The 22,171-nt window shown below is 43.9% G+C and overlaps 1 protein-coding gene across 1 annotated transcript in view; it reads right to left on the bottom strand.

The window, feature by feature from the left end:
* CHR5 (chromatin remodeling 5) overlaps positions 1 to 21,424 on the bottom strand; it is a 29,463-nt gene extending 8,039 nt beyond the window's left edge. The window contains exons 1-16 of the mRNA XM_078585737.1: positions 21,096 to 21,424; positions 19,976 to 20,659; positions 19,323 to 19,375; positions 17,279 to 17,722; positions 16,088 to 16,321; positions 15,864 to 15,947; positions 8,478 to 8,537; positions 8,288 to 8,391; positions 7,668 to 7,719; positions 6,778 to 6,841; positions 4,726 to 4,819; positions 4,546 to 4,633; positions 4,336 to 4,470; positions 3,297 to 3,488; positions 3,150 to 3,217; positions 2,523 to 2,616 (exon numbers count right to left, since the gene is read on the bottom strand). Coding sequence (XP_078441863.1) covers positions 2,523 to 2,616; positions 3,150 to 3,217; positions 3,297 to 3,488; positions 4,336 to 4,470; positions 4,546 to 4,633; positions 4,726 to 4,819; positions 6,778 to 6,841; positions 7,668 to 7,719; positions 8,288 to 8,391; positions 8,478 to 8,537; positions 15,864 to 15,947; positions 16,088 to 16,321; positions 17,279 to 17,722; positions 19,323 to 19,375; positions 19,976 to 20,588 — 2,379 coding nt within the window. The 5' untranslated portion in view covers positions 20,589 to 20,659; positions 21,096 to 21,424. The remainder of the gene's footprint in view (positions 1 to 2,522; positions 2,617 to 3,149; positions 3,218 to 3,296; positions 3,489 to 4,335; positions 4,471 to 4,545; positions 4,634 to 4,725; positions 4,820 to 6,777; positions 6,842 to 7,667; positions 7,720 to 8,287; positions 8,392 to 8,477; positions 8,538 to 15,863; positions 15,948 to 16,087; positions 16,322 to 17,278; positions 17,723 to 19,322; positions 19,376 to 19,975; positions 20,660 to 21,095) is intronic.
* Positions 21,425 to 22,171: the final 747 nt, after the last annotated feature.

Raw genomic sequence — 22,171 nt, 5'->3', positions numbered from 1 at the left:
ATTGCATCTTTGTGCACGAACAGAGGCAGATTAGCTCTACTCTGTAGGTACAATAACTAAGGTTTATCATCAGGAAAGGCCTCAGCCTGGCTTCTACATGGAAGCGATGGAGCAAGAATCAGGTCTTCATCTAAATTTCCAGAAAACGATAAACTTGCCGACACAGATATTTTACAGATTATACACAGTTTGGGGGGCTGACACTCAAGGCTAAGGTTCTAACCCGACATCTTATTGATCCGAGATTGGAGGAATCAGAAAGCTAAGGAAGCATTCATACATTATTGGCTCTTCAGTTTCTTTCAAAAAAATTATTTGCATTTTAGTACCGTCACTTTTGATATGCATGATGCCAGACAACGGAGCTTGCTTTTAGTGACATTCGTCTTCCCATTCTTTCTTTTATCGGCCTAATCATCCCTTCTCTGTTAATTATGAAACTGTCCTTCTGGGTGTAATAAGAGAGTATCGTATTGGGACCACTCATAGAATCATAAATACTATGTGGGTGACATCGAATAATAATATACGCAGTTTGCACTGACGGTGCTCTGGGGAATACGGCTACATTGAAACAATGTGGTTTTCAGGGGGAGGCAGGCCTCACTGGACGGACTCACCCATGAGGTCGATAACCTCGTTGCGGCATGGTTCCCACGAGGGGGAATAGAGAGAGGAGTGGTTAAGCATGTATCACACGGGCTCTGGGGCCCATGTACTTCTCGGGTAGTTACCGACTCGTCGGATGACTGCCTTTTATTTGATTCAAAAATATATATATATACGCAGTTTGCAAGTTGGAACAAAAGTTTCTTATTCCTCTCCAGCATGCAAGTTAGACCTCACTCCCATTTCAGTATAACATCCAGCTCTCCACATTTCTTTAACCCAATATGCACAATAAAATCAACAATCAGTAGAAAACAATCTAATACAAATACGGAAAGGGCCTCAAGTACTAATGGCAACATTTTCCTGATTTTTCAGCTCATTGGAAACTGATAGACTCCACTGCCTTTATCAATGTCAGAAGAAAAGAACTAAGAACTGCCACTAACATCATGGTCCAATGTAATCCTGATCAGGGCCAAAGGAGAATTAACGATGACTTGGGAGGAGGTCACGTCAGGGAAGTTATCACAATATGTCCGGCATTTCTCTCAGAATAGCTCCCTTTGAATAACGTAGTACACCCCAAAGAAGGGAAAACAACAAGTTAGAAGACGAATTTGGGAGGGAAATCCTCCCGAGGGGAGTACAGGTTCTGATCAGGGCCTCCTGTCATTGATTTTGTTCTATCTTTCTTTCTACATCTTTTCTCTCCTTTCTTCCCTCACTTATCTTCCTCTCATTTATCATCATGAGGCATCTATCAGCGATCTGCCGCTGGAACACAGCAGGCCAAATCCAACCAGTTGTCATTGCCACTGTATTCTCCCATCTCCCTATATCTTCTAGCCACAGTTTGGTTTCTGTCTGAATTCCCGTAGTACACTTATTTGATCATTGTGTGGGCCAATTGTTGACATGAGATCCCAGCTCATTTGAATGCACGTCACATAAAAGAATGAGAGGTTAACAGAAACGTGCCTCCGCCTTCATACATCAGTTTACAGCTTCTCAGTGATACACTCTTCTATCGTATATCTATGTCAGCCAAGTTAATCGACTGAATAGTGCCATGCGAATGACAATATCCAGCAAATCCTTTTCAGAATCCAAGAACGAAAGATACTCGTCTTGAGAATGTAGGAGAAGACAAGAGGACAACAAAAGAATCCTGCACTCTCCCACCTTTTCCAGGATCAGATTGATGCCGCTACTCCAGGATGCTCAATGATCCTTCACTCTCCCACCTTGACTGTAGTCAAACCTTGCTTATCGGAAAGAGAGCCCCTTTTGAAGGATCTGGCCCTGTCTTATTTATAGGCCACGGCAGTCTACCATCTTTGAATGTGGGCAGCCACATGCAATCCCCACTCTGCGTGACAGATGACATCGTTTACACTTGCTCATATGATTGATCTGCGATTGGAGCCTCTCACTCAACTAGAACCGAGGAACTGGTCAAGGAAGAAGTAATGCTAAGACGATGAGTTACAAACGGAGGAAGAAAAGACAGGAATGGCAGACACCATGTGAGACCTGCGCAGATCCTGTGATGGTAAGGATATTAACCAGGTAGCAGGCTGCAGGCAGTGAGAATTTTCAGAAAATGATGACTATTTCTGACCAGCTCCCTGGAGACACCTGTCGATGGTGGCAGTGGGAATGTTTTGAAGAAGAAAGCCCGCATCATTTTAGGTCAAACAACCCAATATATATAATGTTTTACATCTATCCCCTCATAAAGTTAGTACATGAACTTCAAAAGGAAAAAACGCTATTCCTAACAAGAATAGTGTCAAGCAATCTGGAGATAAAAGGTATGAAAAATTCGTATACTAGCGATTGAACGAGTGGATGACCACAGTCTAGACAGGTAATGGCCCCAAAAAATAGAATTGATGCTGTTTACATACCTCAATCTCGTTGAATGAACTCAGATTCTTATACTTCTCAACAAACTCATCCTTGTTGTTAAATTTGGAGGAATCAAGAAAATGCAGCAGCGACCTTCAGAAAAAAAAGGTGGCACTAAAAATAAAGGACTGATAGTTCGGACACGAAATTAAAAACCACATTGAAAGATCTAAAGAAACAATTCAATGAAAATCGCTAGTTTCTACTCCATGGAGAGTTAATCAAACTGATTGAAGCCTATCAAAGATATCATCATGTTCCACAATGCAAATTGAGAGATTCAACTCTAAATTTCGAGCAAAATCAGAATACAAATGCAGTTAATATGGAAGTAAATGAGCTCAAAAGATGACATGTTAACTTAAAGGAAGATCTAAGAACACTTCTGAAAGCAAATTTATGGAAATTTGGTGACGAAGGTAATGTGCAAGAGAAAGAGATAATTAAAAACGTGAATAAAATTGCCAAAGCTGGGCGCATTTGTTTTTGCATCGAGAATTCTCTAACTCTGAAAATACGTAAATACCTTTATCACAGCCACAATAATCAGATGAAAGTTTTTTACAAAAAGAAAGGATAGCTGTGAGGCGTTCACAAAGGATAAGATGAAAACTGGTAAAACGCACCATAATTCTTCAACACTATTTTGAAGCGGAGTGCCAGTAATAAGTAACTTATTCTTCGTGCTGAATTCCTGCACAGAAGAAAGCTTTGGGTCAGACACAGAAATTAAACATACATCCTATGTCATACCAGAAAGGAGAGTGTAATACCAGAAGACTAGTATATAATGATGATTCACAATTCTTCAATCTGTGAGCCTCATCAACCATAAGGTAGGTCCATTTTATCTTGGAGAGTATGGATTTATCTTTCAGGATTACTTCATATGTAGTCAATAAGACATTAAACTTAATCTGTCTGCCTCCATTTTTGTCAGTATAAAATTCATACTGCTGACAAATCTGCAAAAAAGTAAATGGCATAAGTTTAGAGCTTCAAGTTATGATAGGGCCCAGTCCTTAAGAAATTTAAGTTTGTGGATACAAATACGTTTTATAATTCATAGCATCCAATCAAACGAAAATGAAATAGTTAAGTCAGGTGAAAGAGTGTTGAGTGACCAGCTCATATTATCTGCGCCAGAAACATAGTATCCCCCAGTATTCAGATCAGTTCGTTGGATCACGAAGTTGTAAATTAATAGAGAAATTTTATCCGTGAAGAATAAGATTTAGAAGATATGACAAAGTACAGTATGCATTATAGGTGATTATATGGGGCATTCATTAGCACAGAAAGGAATTCAAACACTGGTGGAGGTACCCTCTTGGAAAGCAAGAGGAATACATTTTAATGTTGAGTTACAACACCGACTATCTTTCTAAAACTTATGGAGAAGTTGCACACCTGCACTAGCTTATAACGATTAAAGAACTCATTAGTCATTATCAGTTACTTTGTTTGACATAACTGTTGCAGGTTTAACGGCGGTTTGTTCCAAAATCAAACGCATGTCTCTATTATTTCTTCAACAAATCAAAAGGACGATAAATTCCCATTCCCGACTCCTTCTGGCCCGCTGCAGCATTGGGTGATTAAATTATATTTTTCAGGAGAACGAAAGGTCAGAGAGAAACACATGTCTTGAGTGATAGGAATCATATAAACAATAATCAGATTGTTCCGGCCAAAGATAGGAATCATATAAACATTTATAACTTAACCATTCCAAGCGATAACTCTGTAACACAGTTAAAGTTCAAGCATTAAGTCTGATACAGGACTAAAACAGAGATAGTAACAACCAACCTCTCTACTAGCCCGGTTTCCAACATACAATATGATATTCATCTCAGGTAGCCACTTTCGAAACTCCTTAGCCCAGTTTGATAGTGTAGATAGCGGTACCACTACCAGAAATGGCCCCCGAAGCTGTTGGGTATTCTGAAATAAGGAGAAAACGAGTTTCAATAAGAATCCTATTTTACAGATAGATGATGAAAAATGAAAAATTATCACCTGAAGGAATCCTAGCATGGACACTGACTGAACAGTTTTACCGAGGCCCATCTCGTCAGCAAGAATAACATTGGTGTCATTTCTCCAACTGATATTCAGGAAAAAACAAGTTAACAATTCATAAACCTTTCTAAAAACTTAACGGTGCCCATAAAAAGAAAAATGCAAAAAAAGTGATACCTATTAACCAGGAAATTAAGACCCTCAAGCTGATAATCACGGAGTGTTCCCCCCTTCAACCACTCCGGCTGTTCAACAAGCTTTCTCAAACTGTCTAAACATAGCGAAGAGTTCCGTAGAGGAAGTGAGTATCAAAAATTCAAGACGTGAGCTCATCAAGTAATCATGAACAGCGCAAAAGGCACAAAATCAAGTAAAGACCAGGATAGACCAGAGAAGAAACTTAAGTAAAAAGATAGAAAAAGTTAACTAATAACACACTATCATATAAACCTATCTACAGCATTTCTGCACAGAGTGATAAGGGCTCAAAGACGGGATGGCGTTCCAGTGTTTTTCTTCAGTGAGTCACTGGAGTAAGTCGAGACAAAAGTGATGGCCATATTGGAGTTCAGAAGAAGAATTATGGAATGGAGAGAATCAACCAATCACACTTATTTCTTCATCACAGGGGCATTTAGAGTTGGATATTTTCAGTCCATCTCCTTCATCACAGGAAACATCCTAGAAAACAGGTTAAGGGAGGTGATTGGGAAAAATACCTTTTCAGTCAACCTTCATTATGGGTAGGAAGTTGGTGGATGGTGCAGTAGTGGCAAGAGTGATTCTAGCTGTGTGGCACAGAAAAGGCACCAGAGGTTTGATGCGGAAGGTAGACTTTGCAAAAGCTACCTTCCATGAGGAAAGGCTTCCCTGCCAAATGGGCGTCCAGAGTATAATTGATGTGTTACCACTTACTGTGTCTCAATTGGAACTCAAAGGGGGTATGGATTCATCCACAAAAAGGGGCAGGTAGAGACATGCATAACCACTGTTATTTTTCATCCTATGGTTGTATGCCCTTGCTACAGGTATGATTGAAGCTTGTTTCCGAAAGGGTTGTATGCCCTTACTTTTCATCCTACTCACACAGCTTGTTGAGGAGTTTCCAGGAGGCAAGTTTCCAAAAGGTACCCATAGCTGAAATATGCATACCACACCACATTTTTTATGGAGGGCTCCATGGAGGAAGTTATAAACCTTCCTGGTGTTGAATCTATTTGTCTATCTTTAAATTCCCCAAAATAAGCCGCCCGCAACCGGCCTTTGTTGTGTTTAGGTTATCACAAGAGGAGGTCCAATGCTCTGAGGATTCGGGAATGCTCATTGCAACACTGCCCATGCATTATTTGGGCCTACTACTAACCAGCGATCGGCTTTCAATCATGATTGGTAACTGGTGATTGAGAAAGTGGAGAGATCTGGTGGGTAGCAGGCTAGAGCACTGTTGAAGGAAGACATCTGGTGCTGCTGCAGATGGTCTGCCACCAGATTTACTGCTCCTTCCTGCATATTGGCAGCTCTTGTAATAGATACAAGTCAATATTTTCTCTCGGCACTGTAATGAGCTACCATAGACGGTCTCTGCTGGTTAACCATAAAACATCTGATGTTCATTAAATATCACATCAGCAGAAACTATGATTCTCTTCTGACCTGGCAGATAGCATTTATACCCTCTCTGAGTTGAGGAGTAGCCCACAAAAACATATCTTTCTGCTCTTGGATTGAGTTTGCTACCTGGACTGTGTACATGGCCAAATGCTACACATCCAAATATCTTCATAGTTAACTTATTCCCATGTCTCTCTTCTTCCTCTCCCACAAGTCTGATAGCTTCTTCTACACATCCAAATATTTTCTTGAATATCTGACACCACATATTTTCATATTGAATATTCAGTCTCATCAAGAATTTGTAGAGCTCAACTTAACTAGTCAAAAATCTAAACCTAAATCACTAATAGTCACAGCACATTAAAACGTCCACTACATTTCTCTTGTCTACTTCTTGTTCACCAAAAAATGGGTTCATCCCCGACCTTGGACGATCTTTCGTATTTTCTTTAAAAAAAATTGTTTACCAAAATTCCCAGCCCTTATGAAAAAGGAATAGAACCATCATAGAAGTTTACAGTGAAAATAGACAAAATAAAAATAAATGCAGGGAAGTATGAAAAAATATATATTTAGATTTAATCAAAATATGGCATCAAAAGGACTGAGAGTGACCTCTGCTTTTTTTCCTCTGATAGTCTACAGTCTTTCCTTGGAAAGACATGGCGACCTCGCGAGCCTGTCACATGAAAATTTATCTTTTAAGGGTCGCAACAAGAACCACAAAAATCGTACTCCAAAGCCAAGACCAACGAAGTAAATAACATAGAGCCGCACTATTCACTTTTTGGCGATTAGCGACTTGGATCTGAGTGGTAAAAACTGACTATTGTGATAGTCTACCGTATTTATTCTATGTTTTACTTGGTGGAAACGAAAAAATATCCCATAATAAAAGGGATCACACAACTGCAATCACTCCGTTAAATAAATCAAGCCACAATAGCATAAAAATCAAGCCACGCATAAAAAACCCCAGGAAAGTTTTAGGGAAAAGAAGTATATGCCATTGACTGGAGGCATTTTGGAAATTTAACACAAAGGTCCAACTAATAGCAGTAGAGAATGTAAAGTCTGTCTCTCGCTTTCGTACTCACAGAAACTTGAACAGAATGGTTCTTACAAGTAGATTAATTCAGACAGTCTCTTGAGAAGAATTCTGGTGGTTGAGGTCAGTAACATTTTTTTGATTAAATGGAAGTTGGAAAACTTGCATTCAATCAACCACTTGAAGTCGTCAAATTAAGATTCAAACTAGTTGCACCCATGCATTTATGATACATTTCATCCTCTACTTTTCAAAAAAAAAACATTTCATGTTCTGTCGAATTCGCATAAAGATTGCACATTGAGAAATTTTCACGAGTATGAGTTAAAACAGAAAAATTACTAAATGTACTTCTGAACATCTTCAAAATATTATATATATTAAGAAATATAAATATATATATATATATATTTCGGCTTCTGAACCCAGACGTCATGCCATAAAATACATACATTACCTTGTACTCGTCAATAGCATCTTGAGCAAAAGCAATATCTGTATCCTTCTCCCTGAGAAACAAATAAAGTACAACTCAACAAACAGCTCAAAGGGCAAAAATAATATTGCTCTAAGAGCAAAGTGGACAAGCAAATTAGAGAAAAGAGAGGATAAAGTAAAGCCGTTCACTCTAAAGAAGCCGTGGTGAATAAAGCTATAGTGGCTTATCTGAAATTACAACTTGAAGCTGAAGAATGACTAGATTGGTAAGAGATGCCTACAAGTAACTAGTTATTTTGACATACTGGTTGAAATTTACAACTACATAATTTTTAATTTTTCTTTATGCCAATGTAAAGAGGCTAAAAATCGAACGGTTTAGAGAAAGAGACCACTAACAACAAGAATTGTTATGCTTCCAAGCAATATACTAACAATAATTTGTGCCGCGGTATGCAACCTAATAAGAGGATAACTGACTGTGCAACAAAGAAACATGTTAGAACTACGCTCAATAAAACATTAAGTATATTGCAAGTGCTACCGACATTCATCGCTCAGTAAAGAAATTTGAGAGAAAAACAGTTATATAAGTGACATTTGGACATCCGAATGTGAAAAAAAAGAATAACATCGTACCAGGTTGCCTCAGCATACGATAAGCCCCGCCACTTAACTAAATACTCAACCACAATCTCATCTGAATCTGCCTTCAATATTCTATCGGAAAATATTCTTTCAACCTGAATATTTGACACATCAATAAGAAACTTGGTCAACAGCGAAACAATCGAAGAAAACTGCTAACGTGTAGGAACACAATATTTACCTGACTATATTGTTTTAAGAGATCTAACTCCATTTCTCGGTTGACGTCGTGAACCTCTGCCTGGTGTGGGAAAAATAAGCCATGAAAAGTATGGCCACCAAACAGATGCAATCGAAAAGAAGATCTAAAGAAAAAAGTTGGAAACAGAGCCAAAAAGCCCCAACACCAGCAACGAATGAGAACTTTAAGTTTCATATAAAATTGGCATCTAAAAGAAAACATGTGTTGTCGTGTGAAAAAAATTAAAGAAGTAGAGACGAGAACACTTAAGCCAAAATCTTATGCTGAACTCATAAGCCCAAGCGAGCACTTTTTTTTTGAAAAACAAGAGGAAGACAACTAGGTGATCCTCCCAACAAGATGGATAGATATGGTCTTTGAGAATGCATGAGACCTAACGGGCCCCAGTGCCTTCTATTCGTGGCCCTTTAATTCATGCAGATGCCAGACTTGCAGCAGTTTTACAACATCATCCAGTGGCGCCACACATCCTGTGAAGATAAACTCATTCTGTTAGTGAGATAGTCAGCCTCATGGGCTAATGGGCCCTATTCTATAAGCCCATTAGCCCTCTTATCATTCTCTCTCTCCGAGGGTATATGTATACCCAGCCATGTACTCTATTGAGTTATGTCATTATCTTCTTCCTTCCTCTCTTGACATGGTATCAGAGCTCCAGAGCTCTTCCATCTAGGGTTTGACATCACCCTCTCGCTGTCTAGCGAATCCGGAGCGTGACCGACGGATCAGCCACAGCGCGAGCTGTAGCCAGCCCGCGGAGCTTCCGGAGAACCAGCCGCAGCCGCAGCCCTAGCCGGAACCGCAGCCGCAGCCGCAGCCCTAGCCGGAACCGCAGCCGCAGCCGAGTGCCAGCCATAGCTGCGCGCCAGCCGCAGCCGCGCACAGCCGCAGCCGCGCACAGCCGCAGCCGCGCACAGCCGCAGCGCGCAAGACAGCAGCAGCGCCAAGACAGCAGCAGCCGCGCAGCCGCAGCCGCAGCCGCGCCAGCCGCGCGCAGCCACAGCCGCAGCCGCGCAGCCGCGCGCAGCCGCAGCCGCAACGCGACAGCCGCAGCCGCAACAAGACAGCCGCAACCGCGCACAGCCGCAGCCGTGCACAGCCGCAGCCGCAACCGCGCAGAGCCGCAGCCGCAGCCGCGTGCCAGCCACAGCCGCGCACAGCCGCAGCCGCAACCGCGCACAGCCGCAGCCGCAGCCGCAACCGCGCACAGCCGCAGCCGCGCACAGCCGCAGCCGCGCACAGCCGCAGCCGCAGCCGCGCGCCAGCCGAAGTCGCACGCAGCCGCAGCCAGCGGCCTCAGCAGCCGCCGAAGCAGCAGCAGAAGCCGCAGTAGCCGTCGAAGCAGCCGCCGCCACCGAAGCAGCAGCAGAAGCCGCAGCAGCCGCCGAAGCAGCAGCCGCCGAAGCAGCCGCAGCAGCCGCCGAAGCAGCCGCCGCCGCCGCAGCCGCAGCTTGCAGCCGCAGCCGCAGCCGCAGCACGGGCCGCAACCTCAGTCACAACAGCCGTCTCCGTAGAGACCACGGCTCTGATGTCGGAGGAACTTTACTCCACGGGCCAGACGCGTCAACCGGCCGTCCCAGATGATGGCTTCACCGATGCAGACTTTCAACGAGAACCCTTGTCACACAAGGTTACTCATTCTCTGCCGGCGGTTCCCGACACGACGTGTCTCCAGGGCCCGAATTTGTTACAGTGGCGTCACTTTGTCGAGACTACTCTCAAGGCGCGCCAACTGTTCAAGCATTGCACACAAGCCCCGCTTCCATCGACCCATCCACACTATGCGGCGTGGGAAGCCGAGGAACACTTCGTCCTTGGATGGCTCTACACGACCTCCCTGGCACCCTCGTTCCGTGAAAGGTTCCCTCGCTGCGCCACCGTGAAGGGTTTTTGGGACCAGGCCAACAAATTCTGCGGCCGCGAAGGGGACAACTGGCGCCTCTTTATGCTCGTTGCTAAAGCCAGCAACTTTCGCCAAGGCGCACTGTCCATCTCGGACTATGCGCTGGAACACAAGAAGCTGTGGGACGAGGTGGACTACTACTTGCCGACGGATGATCCGACGTGCAAGTCATTCCAGAACACTCTTCGCCTACGCCTCTTGGGGTTTCTTTATGGCCTAAACAAGGAGTATGACGACACTCGGCGCCGTGCCCTCCATCGCAAGGAAGGCCTTCCTTCCATTGATGACTTGGTGAAGGAACTCCAGGAAGAGGAGAGTCCTTTTCATGTCATTGGCACTCTCCTCGGAGGCAGCTCGTGACTCGACTGCCCTCCTCGCCCGGCCTCCCTCGCCCGCTCCTGCTCCCCCCGCGGAGGCGGCCCCCTCCGGGCTGATTTGCTCCTACTGCAGCAAGCCTGGACATCTCCGCAAGTGGTGCAAGAAGCGTCAGTACGACAACCGGAAAAAGGAGGCTACCGAAGGGAAAGCTATGGTTGCCTCCTCCTCTACCTCTTCTACCAGCCCGGCGACTCTTGAGCAGCTCCAAGCCGACTTGGCCCGTCTCCGTGACCAAGTGGCTACTATGCAGACTCCGACTCAGTCGATGGCACATTTTGGTGGATTTGGTGCGTTCTCTCTCCCTCAGTCTGAACAGTGGTATTGTGGTACGGCTTCTTACTCGCCTCTCGTATCGGATACGAGCTGGGTTCTTGATTCGGGGGCAACCGAACACATGACCCCGTTCAATGACCGGTTTGGATCCTACGAAAGGCATAGTGGGGACCGTACAGTTATTACAGCCGGTGGTGGACGGTTGCGTGTTGCTGGAATTGGGGCAGTGTTTGTAGACGGCCTCGGAGTGGTCAGCAATGTTCTTCATGTCCCCGCCCTGCGAGCTATACTTATGTCTCCTCAGCGTTTGGTTGACAGTTTGTCCTGTTCTTTTCACCTCCAGCCTGACGGGATGTTTCTATCTGACAAGGTGGGTCGGACTACACCGATTAGGCGGAGAACGGGTTGCTGTTGTTGGACGATGGGGCGCTCGGTGCTTCCTGCTTCACCGCCAACTCCGACCGGCGGATGTGCAGCGTATGGGACGTCTCCAGTTGGCTCACCAACGGCTGGGTCACCCGCCATTTTCAGTTTTACAGCTTCTCTTTCCTTCGATGTGTACTGGATTGGACCTTCAGACTATCGTGTGTGATGCCTGTCAACTGGCGAAGCACCGTCGTTCATCTTTCTCTCCGTCCACCTCGCACTCCTCCACTCCATTATTTCGCATCCATAGTGATGTTTGGGGACCCGCCCCGCAGGCTAGCCTAAAGGGCCACCGATACTTTCAGATCTTTGTTGACGAGGCCACCCGCTACACATGGATCTACTTGTTGACCGCCAAATCTGAGGTTGCTCCGACGGTCCGTCACTTCTGCACCATGGTTCGTACTCAGTTTGGCCGAGGTATTCAGCGCTTCCGCTCCGATAACGCCCGGGACTTCGTCAACACCGAGCTGGCCACGTACTTTGCTGACCATGGAATTCTCCACGAGTCCTCTTGTGTGGCCACCCCGGAACAGAACGGTATGGCAGAACGTCGGATCGGGTATGTCACGTCGACCGCCCGTGCACCTTCTGCTGAACTATTCTGTTCCGTGGGCGACAGTGAGGCGGTCTTAACGAGTACCCATCTCGTAAACCGCCTCCTCCCAGCCCCTCGGGTTTGTCAGCCCACTGGATCGTCTCTCCACGGCGTTCCCCATCTCTCACTGCGGACTGGACTCCTCCTCGCATCTTCGGGTGCACGCGACGCCCACGATACGGCTCCCACTCGCACGGCTCGATGCTCGAGCTCTCGGTGCGTCTTCGCCGGGCACGCTTCTCTCCAGAAAGGTTACCGTTGCTACCACCCTCCGTCTCGGAGATTTTTCATCTCGGCAAGCGTCACCTTTGCCGAGCATGAGTCTTACTCGTGATTCTACCGCCACGCCTTCCGCTGGTTGAGGCGTCTTCGACTCCTTCCTTGGAACCCTTCCCGTTTGTGGGACCCATTCCTCCACCGTCGCCGTCCCCAGCCACCTTCTCTCCCTTGCCTCCTACCGTCTCACCTCCCGGTGCACCGTATCCTCCCCCTAGTGCACCTCCTAACCCCGGGCAGTCCACCTCTCACCCCGGGGAGCTACCTCCTACTCTTGGTGCACCGTATCCTTCTCCTAGTGCACCATCTTCCCCCGGGGAGCCTCCCCCTACCCCCGGGGAGCTATCTTCTTCTCCCTCTTTTGCTTTCGCTCCTCCGTCGGACGATGCGTCACCCTCGTCTACTGATGATGATGCTCAGTTGGGATGGCCTATCGCCCTTCGGAAAGGGGTTCGTCAGTGCGCTCGCACACCTCTCTACCCCTTATCTCACTATCTCTCTTTTGATCGGCTAAGCCCTTCCTACCGGTCCTTTCTTTCTCACATCGAGTCGCATCCCCTCCCTCGTCGCCTATCCGATGCTCTTGCTTCTCCTAATTGGAAAGTGGCGATGGATGAGGAGATGCAGTCCTTGCTCAAGAACCACACTTGGGAAGTCGTCCCACTTCCTCCTGGCAAGAGGGCGGTGGATTGCAAGTGGATTCATGCCAAGAAGCATCATGCTGATGGTACTCTCGAGCGCCTCAAGTCTCAACTTGTGGCTCGGGGGTTTACTCAGTCGTATGGCGTGGACTACTTCGAGACCTTCTCTCCTGTGGCGAAGATGGAAACAGTCTGTCTCCTCTTGGCGCTTGCGGCTCATTCCGACTGGCCGATACGACAGTTCAATGTGAAGAATGCTTTTTCTCCACGGTGACTTGACGGAGGAGGTGTACATGCAGCCACCTCCCGGGTATACCCTTGGCCCCCCGGGCACCGTTTGCCGGCTGCGGAAGTCTCTCTATGGACTGAAACAGTCACCGCGGATGTGGTTCGGTCGATTCTCTTCGGTCATGAAGACCGAGGGCTACACTCAGAGCAATGGGGATGCCTCCCTATTCTTCCGTCACAGTTCCGCGGGTGTCTCCATCTTGGCCGTGTACGTCGACGACATCCTCATTACGGGGTCCGATTCTGCAGAGGCCGGCCGCCTCAGCTCTGCGTTGGCCAAGGAGTTCGAAATCAAGGCCCTCGGGCCTCTTCGCTACTTCCTCGGCCTTGAGGTGGCCTACTCCCCCCGGGGGATCTTTGTGTCACAGCAGAAGTATGCCGTTGACCTACTGGCCTTGACCGGAATGACTGAGTGTGCACCGGTTACTACTCCCATCGACCCTAACGTCAAGTTGGATAAGGGGGAGGACTCAGCACCGGTGAACGCATATCAGTACCAGCAGGTGGTGGGGAAACTCCTGTACTTGACCCACACCCGCCCCGACATCAGTTTCGCCGTCAACCTCCTCAGTCAGTTCATGCACTCTCCGCGGGAGATCCATCGTCAGGCGGCCAACCGGGTACTTGCGTACCTAAAGGGCTGCCCCGGGAAGGGCTTGTTCTTTCCTCGGAGTATGGAGCGGACCGTGAAGGTGTACACGGATGCGGACTTTGCCGGCTCAGTTGTGGACTGTCGTTCCACCACGGGGTACTGCACTTTTGTCTTCGGCAGTCTTGTCAGTTGGAAGAGCAGCAAGCAGGACAAAGTGTCCCGCTCCAGTGCTGAAGCCGAATACCGGGCACTTGCCGATGGGGCCTCTGAAGGCCAGTGGATATACGGAATTCTCCATGACCTTCGTGTGGAGTATTCCGGCCTGATCCACTTCTACTGCGACAACAAGTCGGCAATCGCCTTGGCAAAGAACCCTGGCCAACAGGGACGGATCAAGCATATGGAACTCCACCGCTACTTCTTCAAGGAGCGCGTGGACGAGGGCATCTTTGACTTGGAATTTGTTCCATCCGCTGATCAAGCTGCTGATGTCCTTACCAAAGGACTATCTCGACCTCTCCTGCAACGTGCAGTGTCCAAGCTCGGCATGGATGACATCCATACTTCGCTTGCGGGGGGGTGTTAGTGAGATAGTCAGCCTCATGGGCTAATGGGCCCTATTCTATAAGCCCATTAGCCCTCTTATCATTCTCTCTCTCCTAGGGTATATGTATACCCAGCCATGTACTCTATTGAGTTATGTCATTATCTTCTTCCTTCCTCTCTTGACACATTCCGATACAGCCATATAGCCTAATGGATCAAAAGGGTCAACCACGCTCCTGTGTAGAATCCCAGAACGCCTATGAGAGACATCCACCACTCTGTTTGGTTGTTGGGCCACATTGCCAGGGTGAAAGCACATTCAAAGAAGAGAAGGGAGCAGCCTTCATCACCTCCTGTGCACAAAACACATTCTTTTGAGTCTTTTGGGAACAACTTCTTCCTGACGATTGACCAAAAAGTGTCACCTTTAGAGGAATCTTTTGTTTTCAAATGGCATGGAAAGAAGGGATGGTCATCTGTTTCTCCTCTAATTGTCTGTGTCTGAGCCACCTGTCAGCATCCCCAACAGAGGAGGACGTGCCAATCCACCCCCAACCCGTTGTGTCCCACGCAGTGTAGATAGATGTAGCAAGGACTGCTTCATCTTCATATAATCCTCACTTTCTGGTCTGACAATGTGTCAGCCAAGAGTAGACTCGACATGCTGTTCCAGCATGAAAATAAAAGATTCTCCTTACCATACAATAATATAAAACTCATTAATGCCGACACCCTGAGTCTAGCTAGACAAACTTCAAGCCTCAGCGGATTACTATGATATAACTGAATGAAGTAACCCAAAAACACCACATCAGAGTAATGATTTTTTAGGCACTAACCACAGACCACTCCCCTTAGCACGTCAAAAAGTTATAAACCCTTTTCCCTCTTTCACGATGGCGGGCAGTCGATAATCCCAAGTAGACTGATAGGAAATGTCAGCCAATGGCGTTCTATCATGTTAGCCAATGGCATCTATTGTGTATGGGTAACATAGTCGGATACAGTTTAATGGAAATTAGCCCATCTATAAGGCACTAATACCTGATATTAAAACCAGGTCTAATTGTAAAGAAAAATTGTAGAGTTTTTTCCTTCTTTCCCAACTAGGAATTAGCTCATCAGGAGGACTAGTGGTAGCCAGCAGGAACCAAAATACGAGAACCACAATATTTGTGCCCTGTATCAACTACCGAAAGGTACCACTTGGCACAAAAATAGTTTATCATATGAAATTTACTCACAAAAGTCAAAGAAATCTGGGTCAGGAAGTTAATGCATAATAATCAAAATAAGATGAAATTTGCTGGTTTAAAGATGCCTTCCTCCTAAATGAAGTATCCCAACACTAACTATCAATCCAGAAGATTCTTTAATGACACATCAGGTGTCGTGCGAGCCTCTGATTATTTAGAAATAAGGAAACAAAAACTTGACTGATTACCTCCTCACGCGATAAAGACTTCTTGTACCTCCACTCTTCTTTGGCCCTCTTTATGTAGTTCAGAACTTTCTTGAACCCAGTGAGCTGCACGTGAGAGCATAATAAATAACTAATGAAAACTGCTTCGATTGGCCATAAATGCCCAGAGAACGGGCGAAACACCCTCTAAATAAATGAGGCCCCAAATAATTTATAAAATCACTCTAAGAAGTTAAAAAAATTACGTTTTGGAGCTCGAAGTAGGACTTCCATTCACAGTGTAAGTGAGATTGGCCTTTCCACTTAATGAAAAGTTCTATGGACGTCCAATCCGGCTCAGTGACAGGAACATTGCTAATCACGGCAGGCTGTGTTGATATGTTGTTCCGTATCGCATCCTCCGCAGTCCCCATGGGTTGATGCCAAAGAACCCTCTCGATTGAGTCTCCATCATCGTCTTCAGCATCTTCTTGGAGAACCTGAAGCCAGAAACGGCAAAAAAATCAAGGTTCCAACATGGCATGAAACAGCAATCAGAATCTAAACGCGGAAGGTAAATTATAATGTACTTCCACCAAAGTCTGTTTTTTCAAATAGAGGAAGAAAACAAACAGAGTGATGGTAGTCTCAAAGAAAGAAGCAGAAATATTGAGAAGAAAACAACTATGTATAAGTAAACTGAACACGTGAATCACAAGCACAAAACTGATGAAAAAAATTAATCCAAAGATCAAGCAGATTATAATTACTATGATCCATGAAAAAGGAATAAACACCACCTTTGTAATACGTCTGCATCACACGCTATAATGAGACAACTAAAAACTATAACCTTTAGTTTTTGAAAACTTGAACTGAAAAGTTTGTCAATTTTTTGTACTAAATAAACACTAAAGATGGTATTTAGTGGGTGGGAAGCCAGGATTCTTCGGACAGGCTTGCCCACAAGGTGGAGAGCCTCATGGCGTCATGGTTCCCCCCAGGTGTAAACAGATAGGGAAGTGGTTGATCATAAATGAGTAGAGCTTTAGGGCTCTTCACGTGCACATTTGGGTGGTTACTGCTTTGTCGGGTGACCACCTTAAATCATCTTCCAAAAAAAAAGAAAAACTAACTACTTGGGAACTTGTACAACCAAGGGTATGAAAAAAATTTGGACAAGAGTAATGGTGGAATTATACTACTTTTCCTGCAGAACTTAAAAAGAAACACTTCGACTAGTCTTTGATGTTCCACATTTTCCAGCAGTGATCAATAAAGAAAAACTTAAAGAAGAACATAGATCATTTTCAAGTCTCTAGAACATTAATCATCTCTTCTCATTTATGAAAAAAATTTCATGAGATTTGAAAAATTGAATGATATAAACAAAGACAGATCAAGAATGCCGAGAATCTGGTAACAAAAGAGAAGATCGAACAAAGAAAATCCAAAACCTTCAAGGTCTTTTGAGACTTGTCTTCTTCAACCTCTTCACTTTCTTCACTTTCCACGTAAGATACTTTTCTCACCACCCTGCCAGATGTTCGAAGCTCCCCACTGCGAGAAGATAGATTTGCATTCCCAGAAACACGATCACTGCTCTTTGTTGAAAACCGTGATAATTTTTTGGATCTGTGATTGAATTCTTCAAAACTATCCTCCTCTGAATTGTTATCAGACGAATCTTCTTCAAATGATCCCATCATTTTTTTTCCACGGTTTTGGAGTGGGACAGTCTTACTTTGCCGAATAGGTTTTGAACGACGACCAGGTTTCCGTACATAGCTACCACGTTTGGAGGTAAAATCGATATCATCCTCTTCGGAGACATCAGCATAGTCTTCATCATCTTCCTCATCATCATTCTCTTGAAAGTCATCACTTTCTGACATGTTTTCCTGCCGTTCAACAGTTAGCATTCAGTCAATCCTGTTGTTATTTCAGCAGTAAGTGTACTCCAATTTTTAAAAAAAAGGAAACAACCAATAATTAACACGTATAACTTTAGAAAACACAGTGGCTGTGGACCCTAGCCACTTTGAACTAAAGAATCAAAAGGAAATCAAAATGATATTTCCAGAGGAGTTCATACTTTTAAAAGAACTGGGATAAAAATAAGTCATATGACTCCTGGAAGTCTGGCTCTTCAAAATGAAGAAATTCTAAGTTAATGTTCTTCGCGGATAGGGATGATTCATTAAGATAAATTCATAAAAAAATCAACATTCTCAATAAGTTTCAAAGTTAGTGGCAATAAATGAACTACTCTATCACTAGAGACAATATTCAACGGGAATTTGGGTACTAGTGAATCCCATATGTATGCACACTTATCCACTTACAGATTTACCGAAGCATTTTTTTCTGATGTGCTGATACACTTGCATTTGCATTTTAGGATGGAACAATATCTTATTTTTTCTGAAAGATGATTTAAGGCAGTCAACCAAATATCTTTGGGAACAATATCTTTTGTTTTGGTAGACCCAGCGACACATCCACCACGCTCCTTAATTTATAGTTTAACCAAGATAAGTTTCTGTAATTTATTTATGCGTTCCATTGATCAACAATGAACCACAACTCTCAATAGTTATTCGCTACTCGCACAGGTGACCTTGGTTCCCTGTCTGAATTAAGCGAGCAAACTTTCAATACTTCACCGTACAATTTCATTTCCAACCAGGTGGAAAAACATTAAGAAACTAATCAATATTAGAGGTTGGGATGATGGCATTGACATGTTTATGAGTTATTCAGCAGGCCATCCCAATACTCAAGGATAAACGGAAAGAAATTTAGATCCTAAAAGCCTGTGTGCATTACATTGAATCACTCAGCTCTTGGAAAAAGCCCTGTCATAGTCAAAGGCATGTCACAAAGACAAAAACACATAAAACGTTGTCTACAGGCCGGTTAAACAGAGAGCAAGAAACTGTAACATTGTTTTTCACTTCGATAGTGGTGTCCAGGTTTTTCTTTGCAGGTGATGATTGTTTCACTTAACATAGAACATGACTGTACTGCATGCGAAGTTAGAGAAAATTGCAAGGGAAAATGAAAAAAGTATGTGAAGCGTTATGGACAAAATGTAAGGAAAAGCGTAAGATATTTCATATGTGATTAGATCATTACAGAACATATGGTAGTCTAATGATCTCGCATAATATGCAATCAAGTCTTCAAAATTGCCCAGATGAGGAGCAAATTATGATAGAATAAAAGAATGACCGCCTAAAACATAGTGTGACTCAAAAAATAGAACATTGAAATGAGTTCAAATAGAAAAAGGCTATTAGGTTATTAAATTATCTTATATTATACCATGGGTCTTCAAATTTCCCAGATGATGATTACATCAAGAGTATTTTAGAACATCCTCTGGAATACAAGGAGTGCCGAATTGATAAAAACAATTCGCGGCCTTGCAACAATTAAAGCAGAATAAATGTACAGAAGAAAAACAGATTGAGAACTTGTCCTAGAAAATGCAAGTACCTTTTTTTTGGCAGAAAATGTAGGATCGAAGTCAACATCATGAGGGTCGTCTTCTGCATCAAGATAGATACAAAAAGTTTTAAAATTTTCTCACATTTAACAAATGAAAACAGAAAAGCACCAAGAGAATACCATCTATTTGGTTTGAACCGCAATATTCACTAAATTGGGCATACAGAAGCAAAAAGATGTTTGAAATAGAAAACATATGAATTTTGATATATCCAAACTACGGATTTGGTTCCACGGGACTAAAGAATTTTATGTAGTAAGAAGTCAAATTGAAATATAGATAACTTACTCGGATTATCGATACCAATCAGGTATCCCCCAGTCCATGTACAGAATGTTAAAGCATGGGTCGCACGAGAGGATTTGGCAATGAATACGAATTTCTAAGTTTTTTTACTTGCTGAGTTCTTAATTGATATCTTGTCGTTCAAAGATTATATTTCACTTGTATTTCAAATAATCACATTCTTCTCAATCTGAAATACAGTCCATAACAGAAAGCCGCTGCATCAAGATTTTTAACTAGAAATGAAAATTTATATTTATAAAGGTGAACTATGACACTTTGTTAAAGTAAAATTATTTGTAAAGACAAGAAACAATCCGATCTAAAACAAGACACTGATGGGTTTTGGCCACACCTTCCTCCTCATCTTCATCTTCATAATCTTCATCATAATTATATTCTTCTCTATTGGCAGACTTTGAGTGTTTGGGAATCCTTCCAGAAGACGTAGCCTTAGCTGACAACGCCGTCTGGGAGCTAACACCTCGTTTTGTTTCTCTGTACTGCAAAAAATCACTTTGTTCTTCCCCGTCCTGTTCGTAATATTCATCAGATAACATCTCACTAGCCGGGTTATCAAAATGGGTACCATCGTTTTTATGATTATCATATTCTTCAACCGACCCAGCTTCGGAGACACGTTCACTCTGGTCTGAATCCAATTCTACATTTTCTGAACCCCACATAGGTTGGCAGTCTTTCCAAAATGATGAACCCCACTTCCCAACAAGAGCTGTTCTCCTTACTCCTCTACCTACACCATTAGCCTCAGACGCTTCATTCCCCAACACTTCACCTGGATTCAAGCGCTGTAATCCATTCCTGTACTGTTCTTCAACTTTCATATCAGTCTCCTCACTTGAACCCGCCTCCTCATCGCCATTTCCAGTAGAACCGCAAGAGTTGCCATTATCATTGTCCCCTGCCGTCTCATTTAAGTCATACCCCACATTCCTGAAGAACGCCATTCTCCGCACATGGAAAATAATCCAAATTCACAGATGACAGTGATTACGGAGATTCAGAACTGCGTCACCCTCTGCGATAAATCAGAAAAAAAAAAAATCATAAGCTAACATTCTTGTGAGCCGAACATTAACAATATACATTCTTTTGACTCTCAACATTCCACAGACACTAAAATTACAACCACACGGGGGAAAAGCTCACGGAGGAAGTGTAATTCCATCGATAAGCAAGAAAAAGACTCGGGGAGAAGCCAACGGCCGAGTCTTTGGAGCAACAAAAAACCCTTTAAAGTAATGAAGCAAAGCCCGATCAAATCCTTCCCAGAGATGAATAAATCGGCCGGGGGATTGGAGAAAAACAGTAATCGGATCAATCAGACATCCGAAAAGCTACTTGCAAGAGATGAAGCGAGGAACAAACGCAAAACCCAAAAAAAAAAGCTTTAAAACTCAACCCAGCAGCAGAATTTCAACCAAAACTCGGCAACCGGCAAAGTAAAATCATGCCTAGATGATCGAAGAACCAGCGCGTCGGCGGCGGCGCGACCCACGACGGAACTCGGACGATTGGCGGCGCTGACGGCGGCAACTGAGACAGTCAGCGGCGAAGCGAGAAAACCGAAGCAAAAACCGAGATTGAAGATTCAACTTCCCTCCGGCAATCGTATGCAGTGGAGATTCAACGCCTGGGCATGGACCTGGCCAGGCGCCGGCGGAGACTGCTCCAGGCCGAAGAGAGAGAAAGAAGAGAGAGAAAGAAGAGAGAGAGAAGAGAGAGAAGGGGAGAAAGAGAGGCTAACGCTGAGCTTTTGCTGTTTTTCCGGCTTCGTGAAAATTTAGGGATGTTTTTTCTGCGTTGGGCGGGTAAAATAGAGTTTTTTTAACGAGTCGGAATCGCTCCTGACTCGGTTCTCGGAGCGGTACCGTGGCTGACGATGAACGCGCCACGTCGGCTATTTTTCTTGTTCCGTGAAAGGGGTAAATTTCTTAAGCGCCTTTTTATTCGGCCACGTACCCCGTGCGAGGCTATTTCGGTAAATTTCTGTTTTGACCAGGGTTTGCGCTTTAGATTATCTTCGCACGTGTGACCCTCGGCGACGGATGCCAGACACGTGAGGAAGGGATGACCAAGTTTTGGTTCAATAAGATCACTTTTATGAATGTGTATAGATACTGATATATATTTGATATGTACGTTATTTGTAGTTTAAAATCGATAATTTGTATGCATATCTCTAGACTATAGTGGACATGAAATAGTATATAAAATTTTGCATGTTATTTGTAGTTTGAAATTGATTCATCAGGCACAAAATTACAAATCGAAGTAATTTATGTAGAAAGAGAGGCATCCGCATGATTTACTTGTAAACATAGCCAATTGGCAGTTTATCTTTGGATGTACTTGTATATTCATTAATATTTTTATTCTTACGAGCATAATTTTATATATCAAATTTATATTTCTATATGCGCTATATTATTACATATCCAATAAATATGGGAATCTAAAAAATTACAGATTCGAGTTAGCAATTACAATGGTAATTACAGAAGTGTATTCTTGTGTCATTTATTTGAAC

Source organism: Wolffia australiana, chromosome 1 (assembly GCF_029677425.1).
Source record: "Wolffia australiana isolate 7733 chromosome 1, ASM2967742v1".
Taxonomy (NCBI): Eukaryota; Viridiplantae; Streptophyta; class Magnoliopsida; order Alismatales; family Araceae; genus Wolffia; species Wolffia australiana.
Note: the sequence above shows the minus strand (reverse complement) of the source record. Positions and strands in the feature narration are given on the sequence as shown.